Raw genomic sequence first — 16,378 nt, 5'->3', positions numbered from 1 at the left:
CTGTTAACACGGCCACCCCACCCTTCCAGGCATTGATTCCAGAACACTGCACGCTTCGGAAATACCAGCAGAGAACAGGTCTGGGTGGGAGGCACCCTCAGTTATCATGAGCTGGTGTGTGGCTCTGGCAGAACCATCAACACCTTCAGTTCCCCAAACTGGGTCTAAACCAGAGGGTCTGATCCTCAGATGACACCTCACTCAGCTCCCCGACTCCACCAGCCACACTTCAAAGGCTTCATAGCCACATGGGGCCCACGGCTTCCACCTCGGGCAGCGAAGAAAGAGAACCTTTCCACGCTGCAGAAAGTTCTGCCTGCAGCGCTGATCAGACAAACAAACTCCGGGTTCAAATCCAGCTCCACCTCGTACTAAAGTGACATTCGCTCAGTCATGTCTGACTCTTTGAGACCCCATGGACTACACAGTCCATGGAATTCTCCAGGCTAGAATACTGGAGTGGGTAGCCGTTCCCTTCTCCAGGAGATCTTCCCAACCCAGGGATCGAACCCACATCTCCTGTATTGCAGGCAGATTCTTACCAGCTGAGCTACCAGGGAAGCCCACCATGTACAAACTGGAGCTCTTTGGGCACCTTCTTTATTCAACTTTTTAATATTTATTTCTTTATTTTGGCTGCATTGGATCTTCACGGTGGTGCACAGGCTTATTTACTCCATGGAACACGGGGTCTTAGTTCCCGGATGAGGGATGAACCCGTGTCCCCTGCACCGCAAGGCAGATTCTTAACCACTGGGCCACAGGGGCCGTCCTCTTGGGTGCGTCTTAACGTCTGAGGCTCAGTCATCCGCTCTGCGAAGCGGGGACAACTCTAGACCCACTCAGGACTAAAGGCGGTGGCTCCCCCAGGCAGGTGCCCCGCGCCCCACACAGAGAGAGCACCTTCCTCATCTCAGCGCTGTTCCTCCTGTTTCACTCTGCCGGCAGAACCTCACCCCATTCGGCTGGCTCAGGAGGGCCCATCTGAAACTGGGTAACCTTCCTGGAAATCTCTTGAGTAGCATCTCTGGCTGCTGGCCCGAGACTGCTGACATCATTTCCTGACCGGGGCCCACAGGATTAGTCCTCTGCTGGGGACGTGTCTCAGAGCGCATGGGGCAGAGCGGTGCTGTCCCGCGGCTGGGCTTGTGGAACCCACACTTCTGCAGCGCTCTGGGACGGCGGGCCACGTGGTCTCCCCCAAGGAAGGCGTCACTGTGGAGGGTCAGACCTGGAAGGAGCTCACCTGCCGTCACCACGGTCAGTCTGTCTCATGAGATGTTTCAAACACAAACACACACACAAACACATATACATACATACACACCAAAAAAAAAAAAACAACCACATATACATACACACATACACAAACACACACACACAAACACATATACATACACACACACAAACACATATACACACACATACACATATACACACATACACACACAAAACACACATATACATACACACAAAAAACACATATACACACACAAACACATATACACACACATACACACACGTACATACACACACAAAACACACATACACACACAAACACATATACACACACACACATCCTCCAAATGCTACTTATCACACAGCAACGCGGTCATTTAATAGTTCTACTGGTCCTTGCTTCCACCTTAACATGACGGGTGCAAAGTGCAGAGGGGCTCAGAGGTATGACTGCAACAGACTCAAGATATTTTTTATGTCAGTCTATTCCTAAGCTTTAAATCTCCAGGAGATAGTGGAGGACAGAGGGGCCTGGCGGGCGACAGTCCACAGGGTCGCCAAGAGTCGGATACAACTTAGCAACTGCACAGCAGACAAAGGTTTGAGTAGCCTCGCTGAATTATTAAAGTTCATAATGAGACCAAAGCTTTTAATTTCTCACTACTCCTTCGTTAACAGTACATAGTCACATTTTCTTACTAATGAATTACAATTATGACTTGATGGCTAGCACAGAGACTTCCCATGATGTCCTGCAAAGGACTAGTAAAGCTGTGGGTGGGTGGGTGTGTGAGAGACAAGCCGATGAGTGTCTCTCTCTCTCACACACACACACACACACACACACACACGACAGAATGGCAGGGGGGCACCCAGCCCTGCACACAGGCCATCTGCCCGGCCATCCATCATGACCATCACAGGCACCCTTGGGGCTCCAGCCCCAACCTCAGCCTCACCTGCAGCCCCTCCACTCCGCAGGACACACCAGACACACCCCTGGGCCCCAGGGGAGGAGACGGTCCTGGGATGAAGACTTGGGGTGCTCACAGGTCACACCGTGCCTCTTCCTGAGCCCACTCCCAGCCCCCCTCCTGCAGCTGGAGAAACAACCACGCTCAAGGCCAGAGTGACCACTCACCACTTTGAGCTCCGGGACAGATCGACTCAACGTCCATTCCTGGCTGTTCACGAAGGCATCTGTAAAACAGGAGGGTGAACGCAAGTCAGACGCCGTGACTTAACAGGAGGGCAGGGTCAGTACACCCCCAAGGTGCCACTTTTCAAACCGGAAGGACACAGAAGACAGTCCAGTCCCCAGCCTGGGATCACGTCCCCTGAGCTGCTGAGATCTGCCTGCCACACGCGGCTGTTCTGATGCCAATTCGTCATTGTAAACCTCATCACCCACCCTGACCCAAGACCACCAAGTCCTGCCCCAGCCCTTTAGGACCCACACTGTCCTGGAAGTTCAGACCCTCCTGACCCTAAGTGTGGGCCATTGGAAGGACAATAGAGGCTCTGGCCTTTCTGGAACGGACCCTGATGCCACCCAACTTTGGGTCTCTGGGTTTTCCCTAAAATAACAGTAACTTGTGTGAAATTCCACCAACAAAGTTACAGTAGCTCATGACTGGATTTTGAAAATCCAAGTGTTTACAGCATGTTATGGTTTAGAAGACCTATGTGCTGGACTTCTGATCCTCAACGACACAACAGACACTGAAGATCCAGTCAGGACACTTCGGAATGATGTGTGATGTGTCGGAAACACCAGGGGTGCCCAGCCGCTCTGGGGCCCTCTGCAGGGCCCAGCCCCCCAGTCAGCACTCTCGGGGCAGCCTCCCCTGACCGTCTTGGCCTCTCACCCCCACGTGCATGGGTGGAGGTGACCGCCCCACAGGGAGGACCCCGACGACCTGATTCCCCATGTCCCCCGCCTGCCATTTCCCTTCATGGCACCCCACCCTGCCACCCCATCTGTGTACTTAGGGACGGACAGACGGAGCTGGTAATGAACACGGCAGCTACCCCGGAGACCACTGAGTAGGGGGCGAACATCTCTCCCTCCAAAGGGCCCTCGCTCTCTATGCCTTTTCTGAAAATTCCCCAATTCCCTCATGCTACATGATGACCAAATCACAAACGGCCTAAAAGTCAAGTAACGCCAGGGTTTCAAACAAAAGCCCGACTTTCTAACCCAACGGATGCAAGAACGGGGCGTCGACATACCCCGTTCAGCTCCACTGGGGGCGCCGCAGAGAAGGAACAGAAAACCCTTGGAGAAGACAGACAGTGACGCAAAAAACTAGACGCCACCAGCCCCGCCAAGACAGAGGCTGAGGTCTGCCGGCTCAGAGGTCTTCCTCACATCAGAGGAGGACTTCTGGGCAGAGAAGGATGGGATGGGAGGCGCCAGGAAGCTGGAAAGGGCCTCCGAGGCTCAGTTGAGAGCTGGCGGGGACAGGTGTCCGAGAGCAGAGATGCTGGACTCTGGGGACTCGAATGCCCAGGCAACTGGCAGAGAGTGAGCAGGCCCCCTGGAAAGGAGCTCAGAAGGAAAGATGCTCATTCAAGAAAGGGAAGGGCAAGGGCCACTGCTCCCTCCACGGAAGTGAGCCAGCTGGGGGCCACACATTAATTTGGTACCTGCACACCCACTCTTTGGCCGGCGGGCACCACCCTAACGTGTCCCAGACAAGCTGTCCCTGCAGACAAGTTAGCCGTGGGTGCTCTAGTACAAGGCCTGCCTGAGCCCTCGTGTGCACTCAGCAAACAGTAACCAACGTCACACCCTCCCAGCAGTGAACAGTGTGATCAAAGAGGTCACCACTCACTCACTCTCTGTCATCAGATGATGTCTCAGGAAAATAGTAATGCGGATTATAGGATTGGGGGTGGGGTGACTCCAGTGGTCCAAGGAAGTAGATGCCAGTTATTCCATCAACATGAAATACCCGTGCCAAGAATATCCCCCAAAGCCGGGCTGTTGCCATGCTTCTAACAACCCAGGGCTGGTTATGTGCATGTGGATACATTCCTGTGTTCATTCAGTCACGTCCAACTCTCTGCGACCCAATGGACTATAACTGGCCAGGATCCTCTGTCCATGGGATTCTCCGGGCAAGAACACTGGGGTGGGTTGCCATTTCCTTCTCCGGGATACATTCCTGTAAGGAAGGCTAAGTCGCCAACAAAGGCCTCAGTGCACCAAAGTGCAACCATCCCAAAGCCACAGTGATGCGTGTGTGTATGTGTAACACAACACAGCCTTGTCCATGCTGAGAACACCTTCAGAAGCATAAAAACCTCATAGTTGCTGATCTAGGGTTAAGGAACCAGCTTGGGGACAAGGTAATGAGACTTTCTTGTCATTGCCACCTTTCAGTACCCCTCAAATTTTACACCATCTGGCATATAAAAAAAAATTCAATAACACAGCTTTTAATACTCTTAATACAAAAACAAAGAAGGTAACATGGGAATTAAAATGAGCTTCACTCACGAATGCTCGGCGGATTTTTAAGCACATGTCACCAAAAGATTATGTTTATCACAACAAATATTACATATTCATAATAACTTAAGCAGGGCTCCATTAAATAAAAATGTGTAATTATATAAACACTGGAACAACGTGTGCGGTGCCTTAAATAAATCTTCCCTTGAGCAGAATACATTTGCCTGTGAGAACTAGATTAATAAAATTAATGCTTAATTTAACTGACCAGAAAAACGCATCATCCATTTTGAAAGATGTACTTTGAAAATGTTTATCGCCTCCATCATTGTCCGATCAGGACAGAATGCCGTTTCCAAAAAGGTTAAACAAAAAACGACAAAGATGCAGCAAAAGCGGCGCACGCCAAAGACTTCTATGTGCTCCTCCCCTATGGATGGGGGCCTTCGCAGGGCTGCGCTCGCTAAGCGGGGATGACAGAGTTGACAGCACATCACGGGGTGAGCTGGGTGGGGGCCGTGGGGCCCAGACCAGCTGGCTGCCCTGTTTAATGTCATGATCTGGGCGTGGCTTGGAAAAATTTCCAGACATGAGACAGAATGAGAGGGAAATAAAGTTTATTAGAGTGGGAGACGCTGTTAGAACAGTGGGCCAGCTCAAGGGAGAACCAACGTTGAACAGGGGTCCTTAGTCCACTTTTATACCCAGGGTACAAGGAGTGGGATAGGGGTCTTGCAGGTCATTTGCTGATTGGATGAGGCATGTATACTGGGTGGGGGAAGAGTAAGGCAAATACCTTCTCCCTTGTGGCTCAGACTGGTAAAGATTCCGCCTGCAATGCAGGAGACCTGGGTTCGATCCCTGGGTTGGGAAGAACCCCTGGAGAAGGGAAAGGCTACCCACTCCAGTATTGTGGTCTAGAAAATCCCATGGACTGTACAGTCCATGGGGTCGCAAAGAGTAGGACACGATTGAACGACCTTCACTACGGGTAGGAGGGGAGGTGGGTTATGCTGCTCAGGAGGACCTGAAACCCGTGAGTAGTTAACAACAGGGAGGGAAGGACGATAAGGGTCTGGTTTTTCCATTCCTGCATTCCAAGACCCTCCTTGGTTTTATCTGCTCTTTAGTCCCTGGTCACCACATTTAAGTTCCATGGTGCAGCATCCCTTGAAGGATAAACACATACGCTTCTGGGGCACATACCCTGGAAGCCTGTGTGTGTGCCTGCAAACATGCGTGCAACGTGCACGCGTGCTCGCAGGGCAGTTAGAATCCCAAGCCACAGAAGATGTGCCATTTCAGAAGGGGCCACTCTGAGCTTCACTCAACTGCCCCACTTACAGTAGAATAATATTAAGAAAACGCATTCCCGCACGCTGATGGACGTGCAGCTAATGTTGTTCAGTCACTCAGCCGCGTCTCTTTGTGACCCCATGGACCATAGCCTGCCAGGCTCCTCCGTCTGTGGGATCTCCCAGGCAAGGATACTGGGGTGGGTTGCTATTTCCTTCTCCAGGCGATCTTCCGAACCCAAGGATCAAACCCATGTCTCCTGTACTCGCAGGCAGATTCTTTACCACTGGCCACTTTGAAAGCCCCTGGACGGGAATTTAAAATCCAACAGGGCTGGTGACCACTGATTGACTGCACTTAACCTGTGCCACCACGGCCTCTTTAGATGATGCCACGGGGGGCTGGCAGGGGCCCAGGCTGCAGTGGACCCTCGGTAACTGCCCAGCAGAGTTTAGGAAAGGAAGGTAGTTTGTCATTCCTTATCATTAACACGGCTCCACTTCAGATTCCTTGTTACCTTTTCAATTTAAATCATTAACAGTGAAAAGAAACGCTCAAAGAACACCAAGATTAGGGAACTTAAAGTAACAGGGAACTTTTACCAGGAAGGAGAAGCCCGAACTGTCAGCGTCTTCAGAACAGAAACCTGGAGGCAGTCGGAGAAAGAAAGCGGCCTCCCCGCAGGTGGTGGTCAAAGCGACGCACAGCACACAGAGGTGGTTACACGGAGGGAAGGGAAATCAACATGACTCAGCATGGGATGGGGGGAACGGCACGAACATCAAGCAGAAACGCTCAGCCCGGTTCTTCTAATATGCATGCATGCTCAGTAGCTCGGTCGTGTCTGACTCTTCGCAACCCCATAGAGCCCACCAGGCTCCTCTGTCCATGGGGTTCTCTAGGCAAGAACACTGGAGTGGGTTGCCATTTCCTCCTCCAAAGGAATCTTCCTGACCCAGGGATCAAACCAGCATCTCCTGCAGCTCCTGCGTAGGCAGGCGGGTTCTTTACCACTGAGAAATGACCAAAATATCTGAAGTTGAAGGAAAAGACACCAGCTCCCCGCTGTCACCCTGGTATGCCCACGGGTCACACGCACGGCATGTTATTATTTTAGGACTTGAGAAAGGCAGTCCCTGCATAGCTAAACAGGGACAGCGGTAGAATTCCTGACCAGCTTAACTCTGTATTAAGACAAAGTCCAGTGAAGGTCGGATTGGGGAAGTGCACTGTGACCACACAATTCACACTGGCGATATGATGCCGGGCAAACAGGAAGCTGCCAAATCTGCACTTTCCAAGGAAAAGGTGCTTGGGGCTGGGACGATCAGTGCTGAGCCCCAAGAAACGTGAAATTCTCACTGTCTGGGTCATCCACGTACAGAGTCCTCAGCAGTTTCCTTGTTTTTTTTACATCCAACTTTCATTCATTTTAAGTCTTTTAAAATATACAACAGTGAGCCCTAAAGGTGAAATACAGATCTGGGGAGACTGTGATGTGTCAGTGTAGGTTCTGCCCTGGTAAAAGATGTACTGTTCTGGGGATGTTGATGATGGGAAGGTGGGGGTGGGGATGCAGAGGGGTAAGGGAAAGCTCTGTTCTTCTCTCTCAATTTTGTTGTAAACCTAAAACTACTCTGAAAAGATAAAGTCTTAAAAGATGTTTTTACAAAGCACACACACACATGCGCGCACACACACACAAAGTAAGGGGTGCCAAGGCTGGACCCGGAAGGCAGCGGACGCAGATGTACTGACACCACCACACTGTATTCGCTCCTGTTTTGGTCCTGACACTGCTGACCACGTGGGTCACCGAGGAACACGCGTTTACACACACAGCACGTAAGAGAAGATGCTGCCGGGAGCCAGCTCCTGGTGCCGCCAGGCCCGGGGCAGCCTCGAGGGCATCGGGCGGGGTTCCTGCCAGTCCAACCAGCCTCCACCCAGCAGGCGCCTTAACAAAAGGACCCCGTGTGCACAGCTGGACCCCAGGGCCCCGGACCACCTCGGGGAGGTCGGCTCCCCTTAGCTCCCCGAGACTCTGCATTTATTTCCGAGGGAGGTGGGCCTTGAGGCCTTCTCAGGCAATCTGAATGCCTGATGCAGGAGGAACGTCGTCATTATATAAACACTGGAGAAAACCCTTTCCTCTGGGCTGGGTTCCTTCTCCTCCAAGCGGGCCTCCGTCCTCCTCCCCGTGGACTGCTGTTTTCCCACACTCACAGGAACCTGCATCATTGTGGTTAGTCCTCCTGCAGAACAGGGTCTGCCTGGCTCTGCCTGCTGACCTGTGAGGCGAGGGCAAGCAGACAGCCTTCCACGCAGGGGCCCAGACAACCTACGGCTGGAAGTAAAAGCCGCCACCATCCACCTGGCAGAGGAAGGACTTGGACCCTGCGGGGGGCCCCCCACTGCACCCTGTCCCCCAAAATGCTCATGTGCACCCTGTCTCTGAAACAGCCTGTGCCCCCTCCAGAGGACACGCACAGATCAACCTCGAGGGGTTCAGGAAGGCATCTTAAGCGTGCATCCCGCAGACACCCCAAAGCCCCCTCCCTGTTCTTCTTCGGGAGACACAGCCACAAAGGACTCAGGCTTACTTCAGAGAAAAGCCTCTGTCCACGGCAGCAAAGCAGCTTTTCTGGGCTGCTGGACAAAAGCAGAAGACGGAGGGGGCTTTCCTTCCGGCAGCTCCCCTTCAGGGCCACCTCCAGCCCCGTCCCGGCTCCTCCTTCAGAAGGGACAAGACTCTGGACCCCACGGAAGGCTGCTGACACCCACAGAGGGGGCAGACCTAAGAGGATTGGGGGCAGGGAGCAGAAACAGACACAAGTCAGATCCAGTAACAAAGCTGCTCAGCTGTTTGTTGTCGCTCCCAGGAGAACTGCTGTTTCCCTTGCCCGGGACATTCTTAAAATTCATCCTGACTCCAAACTCCTTTCAATCCCTGCTTGCTAATAGCACTTAAGTGAGGGACTCAGCCCTGGTCTGTTTTCCAGATGATTCATATGCAGAAAGGCACGTTTAACCAGGAAACGTAAGGCTCTCATTATACCACACACGCAATAGGCACTCAAGCCCTAAAGTCCCCCACTTTCAATCCCCCTGGACCAAAGAGAACACAGCGGGTGTGGGTGGGCAGGGACAAGGATGGATCCCCAATTCACAACTTGCAGCCCATTAGGGATCGTGACCTCATCACCTAATTTCTAAGTGCTAAGAACACAGGTGAGAAATCGTCCAGCAAATATTAACCTCCCACTGGGCAGAAAGCCCCCGGCGCCCCGTTTTCCCCCGGTGCTACCGGACTATTTGGTATTACTACAGCACCAACTCTTCCACTCTCTTTACTTGACTTGGTGGATCAAAAGTCAAGTCTTAAAACCAGTTGGATTTTGCAAAGTCACTAAAAAAAAAAAGTGCTTCCTGTCCTTCAGCAATTTCTTCCAATATCTTGGGAGTTTATTTAATTGCAGGGGATAAAGATGGCTGCAGACTGTATTAACCTCTGGGCTCCACCAATAACTAGGAGCGCTGACTTAAGATCTTCCAGGAAGATTACCCCTTCATTACGTCCATTTCCGCTGAGCCTGGACTCTGACATCACACTTTGACATTCAGAAGAGAAGCATCAAAGCTGTGGCTGGACTTCCTTCTTGTGCATTTCATGCTAAAAATGAGCACCATGTAAGAACAAACATAACAACTGCCTGGCATAATACACACCTTGGGGAAAATGATTAATTAGGAGGGACAATCTTAGTAGCCTATCTGGTAGGGGGACTAAAACCATAATAAAAACTTCAGTCCCTCAGTTGCGTCCAACTCTTTGTGAGCCCATGGACTGCAGCATGCCAGGCTTCCCTACCCTTTATTATCTCCTGGAGTTTGCTCAAACTCATGTCCATCCAACCATCTCATCCTCTCCTTTCCCCACAATCCCGTTTGGATCTGGTGACCGCAGAGGTTCCAGCCAAATCTGAAGTTATATTCAGGGGTTAAAAGAAAAAAGAAAAACTCTGAAAGCACAGATGACTTTTAAAAAACAACCTATTATCTCCAGGACTGAGATGTTTGTCTGAAACATCAAATTTCCAAGAATTTTTTTTTTTTACTCTTCTTTTTAGGAACAGAAAAGTGAGGGAGCATATATTTTTAGCTTAAAGCATTCAGAATCCCAAAATATAAAGGGAAACAACAGGGGGGAAGAGAAAGCACAGCTCCAGAGAACAGGAGCGCTGGCAGGCACCAGGGCTCCACTCAGCCTCCTTTCTGAGCCGAGAGAGGAAATGCGTGTCCCTAATAAAATGAGAAATCCATTTGAGTGCAGCAGGAAAGAGCCACACTGCAGGCTGGCTAATACATTAATACGCTGATGACTCTCCAATGGAGGATTTAACAGAAGCTCCCTGGCAACAGGTTTCCAAGGGATGATGCGACTTCTTATTTGAAAATCCTTGCATCTCTATAATAAATGGGATAGACCATAAATCTCTGAGATACCAGATCTGTTCTGGGATTCCCTGGAAGTTCAAGTTGCTTTCCAGGGGCCTCAAAGACCCTCAGAGTGTTAGGGGAAACACACTGCCTGAAACGGCCCACCCTGGCCAGACACTGCAGTGAGTTATTTTATTTTTAGGTGAGTTACTTTACAAACAGGAGGTCCTGGTAAGGCACGCAGAACTAACAAGTCACCACCAGCCAGCCGGATGAATTTGAGGAAGTCAGGAGGAGACGCCGTGTGTCCCACCACCTCCCAGAATCCTTCTTGCTGACATCCACCTTGACTGAGCAACAGGCACACCCCCAGGAAGGGCTCTGAGTAAGAAAGTTTGGCCAAAGGCAGCCAGGAAGCTAATCCCATCACCATAAAACCTGAGACCATGGGCCACTCGGCACAGCAGGTCTCCTGGGCTCCCTCACCCTCCTACTCTCCGCCTGGGTGCCCCTGCCCAGTAAAGTCTCTTGCTTTGTCAGCAAGCGTGTCTCCTCGGACAATTCAATTCCAAGCATTAGACAAGAGCCCCCTTTCTGGTTCTGGAAGAAGCACCCCCCTTCCTGCAATAGAAACAGACAATGTCCTACTCCCACTCCAAAGGCCCCCTCAGTGCAGGGTGACCCATGCCAGGCTACCCAGAAACAACTCCAATTCCACCATCGTGGACAGGACTGAGGGTCCGCAGTCCCAGAGCATCTTCTCTCCCCTGAGTCCTGATGTGTCTCAAAATCCTTCTCCACATGACCAGCCTTTGATGGGACCCTTTCCCTTCTCCCTAAGGAGCCCCCAAGGCAAATGCTGCCTGCCCAGATGAGCTCCAGGGGGGTGTGCAAGCTTCTCACTTCCCAGAGGAAAGCTGATTCCCTTCCCTACCATAAAAAAGGCTAAGCGTCAAATGGATGCTTTCGAACTGTGGTCTTGGAGAAGACTCTCGGGAGTCCCTTGGACTGAAAGGAGACCCAACCAGCCCATCCTAAAGGAAATCAGTTCTGAATATTCATTGGAAGGACTGACGCTGAAGCTGAAGGTCCAATACTTTGGCCACCTGATGCGAAGAACTGACTCACTGGAAAAGACCCTCATGCTGGGAAAGACTGAAGGAGGGAGGAGAAGAGGATGACAGAGGATGAGATGGTTGGATGGCATCACTGACTCAATGGGCATGAGTTTGAGTAGATTCCGGGAGTTGGTGATGGACAGGGAAGCCTGGTATGCTGTAGTCCATGGCGTCGCAAAGAGTTGGACACGACTGAGCGACTGAACTGAACCCTTAAGGTGGCAGATCACAATGTGGCCGTGACTGTTCACTCTTTGGAGGCTTATTTCACGGCTCTAGGAGTGCATTTCAGCCACTAAATGCCCCACGGATTTTCAGAAAGAAGAGTCACCAAGTGTGTGGAGGTCCCATTTCACCAGCATTGAAAAGGGTCACAAAACTTTGGAAAGCAGGAGAGTACACTCTACTTTAAATAGGTATTAGGGTCGCAAGCTACCATGTTATGAAAGGTCAGCTCCCATTCTTCCTGTTGAGCCAACCGCTGCCACCTGAAACCTTCCTATTTTATATTTCAGTTTTGCACACTAAGGCGATCGCGGACCAAAGACACTGCTGGCATCTGCAGGGGGCTTCCCGGGGCTCCGATCGCTTGGCTCAGCCCCGATGTCCCCAGGCCTTGGCAGTGACACCAGACCCTCACCCCACCAAGGGAAGGAAAGATGCTGAGGCGGGGAGGTGCAGGTCTGAGTCTGGGGGCTTGGACACCTCGCCTAGGCTAACCTTTTCCACCTCTCCTTCCCAAACGAGCCTGGGCTCCGGGGCTTTATCAGATGCCCACCGCGGTCCAGGCCGCCAACACCTCCTGCCTGGCCCACAAGCCAGCCCTGGGCTCAGGCCACCTTCAGGCTCCTCTCTGTCTCCGGAGCACTGCCAGCGGGAGCTGGATAAAGACCCACCCAGGGTCTTAGCACAGAGGAGATGGTCAACCTGAACTGCACGGAGACTTACAGCTGAGCCTGGGGTAACCGCTTCTGGAAGTGGGAAGATTAACAAGAATTTTCAAACGATGGTTGGTGTGATGAGTAACAGAAACCGTAACACTGGCTGCCACACTTGGGTCCTGAGACAAGGGCCCTAGGAACACAGAGACCCGGTCCCACCACTAAAACACCAGCTCAAGGCCAAGGACACACAGCCTCTTGCCACTGGCTCCTGGCACTCCTAAGCAGCTGTTGTCTGTTCTCCTTATTAAAGTCTGAGTCGACATATATATTAAAAAGTAACTTCTACTGTGAAGCTCAGATGCTGCTGGTGGGAACATTCAGTTTCTTCGTGAAAGAAAGTTAAGTTGAAACAAGAAAATTTTCCTGGTTAAAATAAATCCTGGGAAAAAAGAGACAGCTTGTGTGCATGCTAAGTCACTCAGTCGTGTCCGACTCTTTTGAGACCTTATGGACTGTAGCCTGCCTCTGTCCATGGGATTCTCCAGGCAAGAATACTAGAGTGGACTGCCATTTCCTCCTCCAGGGTTTCTTCCCAGGAATGGCTTAGATGTTTTCAATTCATAAGCTGCATTTCAGTCCATCCTGTGCTGGATATAATTGAGCCTGACAGTTTTAATTTCATAAAGAATTGTAAAGAGTCAGGAATATTTTTTAATTCATGGTGCAATTAATGTTTATAATAAGGGGAGGCTTGCTAACAGATCCAATCCAAACCAGAAGATGACTACAGAATGAGCAAGCAGAAATAACTCTTTTCCTGCGTGCGTACTCAGTTGTATCCAACTCTTTGCCACCCATGGACTGTAGCCTGCCAGGCTCCTCTGTCCATGGGATTCTTCAGGCAAGAATACTGCAGTGGGTTGCCATTTCCTTCTCCAGGGGATCTTCCCGACCCAGGGATCGAACCTGAGTTTCCTGCATCTTTTGCATTTGCAAGCAGGTTCTTTACCAATGAGCCACAGGGAGCCCATGAATTCTGTCCCCCCAAAAACTGTAAGGTCAGCAGGAGTGGAGGCCATGTGGCCGGTGGGATCCAGGACTGCACACCCCCAAGAGCAGGGGCAAAATGTACAGAGCCCACTGTGTGCCTCTTGCCTGTGCTGTCCATCGCCAGCACAGAGTCAGCTCCCACCTGGGCCTGCAGGGGACACAGGTGAGCGGGCGTGGATGTGGTCAACCACTTCTGAGCTGCTCCAGGAGGTTGAGCATCTGAAGCAGGAGACAGTAACCAGTGGTGCCCAGCTGAAGGTGGGAATTCCTGCTTCCAGGAAGCATGGCATTTGGCCTCTTGGGGCCCCATCCCTTAGCCTGGAAGACAAGAAGCCTGCACCTGGTCCCTTTAGCCTCAATCCTAGAATCTTCCCTTCAAGGAACTCCATTCCTTACAGACCCTCAGTGCCCTGGTGCGTGAAGCAGGCAAAGCCTCTCCCAACTTAATGGGCTTGCGCTGACAAAAAGGGAGGTTTCACAGACTGGGTTCCTTGTGATGGGTTCAGAATGGCCTATGGCTACCATAACCCCTGACTTACCATAGATAAAAAGCAAATTGAAACAAAAAGAGTTGGGACAGTTCTCTTTACAGGGTGGGAACGGGGCTCACCTGGAGTTAGCGTGCATGACTTTCTCCCACAAGTAAGCCTGCCGCCCTTGCACAGGGAAACAGGTAGTGATTTCAAGCTGCCCCTACCAATTCCAGTGGCTGCTTTATAAGACTAAAACAAATACTGCCCATGAGGCTGTAATGTCCAGCAAATCTAATCACATTCTTGCAGAAGTTCTGTTGAGTCAGCTGACAGCCATGGATCTGGGCTTCCTCCCTGCAGGCTTGGCCCAGGGCCTCCTATCCAAGAGATGAGGATGCAACCACCCAGTGCAGAGATGAAGGCCTGCTCTGTCGTCACACCTGGGTGTCCACCGAGCGCTCCAGGGCCTGCGTGACCCCTGGACCCCTCTGTCACTGCCTTCCAGGGTCGGTGCGGGTCACGCGCAATGGATGAAAAATTGGAAGATAAAACAAGTGTGCCAAGTCCCTCTCCACTGGTCATCCCCACACTGCCGGCCCTGGTACCGCTCTCCCACGTCCCCGCGCATGCACCATCTTGGCCTCCTCTCCTCTTTCTCAGTACAAAAGAACAGCCAGTGGTTACAGCGAGGAATGAAACCCTGAAGCTCACGACCGAGGGCTGGCAAGGGTCACAACATCATGTGTACCCCCAGCATGCCCGCAGGACTCCACCTCGGTCCCCTTCAAGGGGCATCCTGGGAAGACAGCCCCACCCTGCTCCGATCCTCTGCTGCAGGCTGGGTGCCCAGCGATCCTGCACACACGTGTGCACCCACTTCCTATCTCTTGCCCCGGCAAGGTGCCCCCCACTGCACCCCCGCCTGTTCCCACAGCACAGACGCGGCCGTGACCGCACGGCAGCTTGGGTGCAGACTGCGCCCCCGCAAAACGCGACCTGGGCGCCGGAGAGCCCCAGCCAGCTGCCGTGCAGCACACCGAAATGGGGCCACGGGATGGGTGCCCTCGGCCCGCGCCTGGGCACCAGGTGATGCGTGAGTGAGCTGATAAACTGCAGCACAGAAACCACGGCAAGGAAGGTGGTCCGCAATGACGGCCACCGCGGTGAGGCTAGCTGGGCGATGCCTCCGAGGAGGAAGAGGCAGGGGGACGCGTCTACTGGTTTGGGTCCTGTTTTCCTTCTTTACCCTGGGCATGGGGGTTATTTTTGCAGTAAGGAAAGGTAATAAAAAAGATGCTTCCTTCGTAAAGGAGTGGTTCCTTGTTATGCCTCTAAGAACCACAGGAGCACGAGATGACTCACCCACACGGTCACCACGGTAGCAAAGGAGCAAGGCTCTGAAGGTCGGCCTCAGGGTCTGAGCATCGAACTAGGGAGGAAACACAGGAGACGGTCCCCACTGTTTCTGGACGTCTTAGTCCTCAAACTCTGACTGTCAGAGATCCGTTCAGACAGTCGTGAAGTGACCAGGTCCATTGAGGGAGTAAAAGAACAGATGTGAAATTTTACATGTTCCCTGGTGGCTCAGTCAGGAAAGAATCTGCCTGCGAGGCAGGAGACCTGTGTTTGATGCCCTGGAAAAGGAAATGGCAACCCACCCCAGCCTTCTTGCCTGGAGAATCCCTTGGATGGAGGAGCCTGGCAGGCTGCAGTCCATGGGGTGGCAGACAGTTGGACACGACTGACCAACGGCAGCAGGGCATATATTTGGTCCCCAGCCCTGGGGGGGCTGCCCATCATTCCCCCCCCTCCCCACATCACCAACGCCCAGCCAACCACAGTTCAAAGCCACTGCAGGAACCAGGCTACACAGGGAGGTTCCGTGTCAACGTCTTGCTGGTTAAACCGGGAGGAGGAAATCTGAGTCCCCACATGTCCTGCCGCTGACTTACTCCTGGCATTTGTCCTCTAGGTCTAAGCTGTGTTTGCTTTCTAATAACGCACGGCCACTCCAGAGGGAAGGAATCCCGTGTAGACACAAACAAGGAGGTGTGCAACTGGACAGCTCCCGGAAGGGCTGGAGGAGATGCCGAGCAAGACAGACAGGAGCAAATGCCCCTGGGGACGCAGGAGATGCACAGCGGGGTGCTCCCTGACCCTTTTCATTCCTTTTCCTTTTCGTCACTAAACTTACACCCAAGTGGACGGTCGCCTTCTCGAACCAGACATGATTTCTGTCACTTGCTATAAAACACTGATGCTTCTGTAAAATCGTCAGGCATCCAAACTGCATCGTTTTCCAAATGGAGAGGCCATGACCTCCCACCTGCTAGGGAGCCGCTCACAGGACCTGCTTCTAACTTCACAGGAATGGAGACCATTTCTGGCAGAAAGAGGATTTTCTGCAGGCAAGGAAAA

The 16,378-nt window shown here is 52.1% G+C and overlaps 1 protein-coding gene across 9 annotated transcripts in view; it reads right to left on the bottom strand.

Moving 5' to 3' along the window:
- The window catches only part of AGAP1 (ArfGAP with GTPase domain, ankyrin repeat and PH domain 1), a 568,266-nt gene that overhangs the window by 375,677 nt on the left and 176,211 nt on the right, over positions 1 to 16,378 (bottom strand). For all 9 annotated transcript variants that reach the window (XM_070463558.1, XM_070463559.1, XM_020905503.2 and 6 more), the window contains exon 2: positions 2,381 to 2,439. In XM_070463558.1, coding sequence (XP_070319659.1) covers positions 2,381 to 2,439 — 59 coding nt within the window. The remainder of the gene's footprint in view (positions 1 to 2,380; positions 2,440 to 16,378) is intronic.

The sequence above is a fragment of the Odocoileus virginianus genome, unplaced genomic scaffold (genome assembly GCF_023699985.2).
Source record: "Odocoileus virginianus isolate 20LAN1187 ecotype Illinois unplaced genomic scaffold, Ovbor_1.2 Unplaced_Contig_4, whole genome shotgun sequence".
In the NCBI taxonomy this organism is placed as follows: Eukaryota; Metazoa; Chordata; class Mammalia; order Artiodactyla; family Cervidae; genus Odocoileus; species Odocoileus virginianus.
Note: the sequence above shows the minus strand (reverse complement) of the source record. Positions and strands in the feature narration are given on the sequence as shown.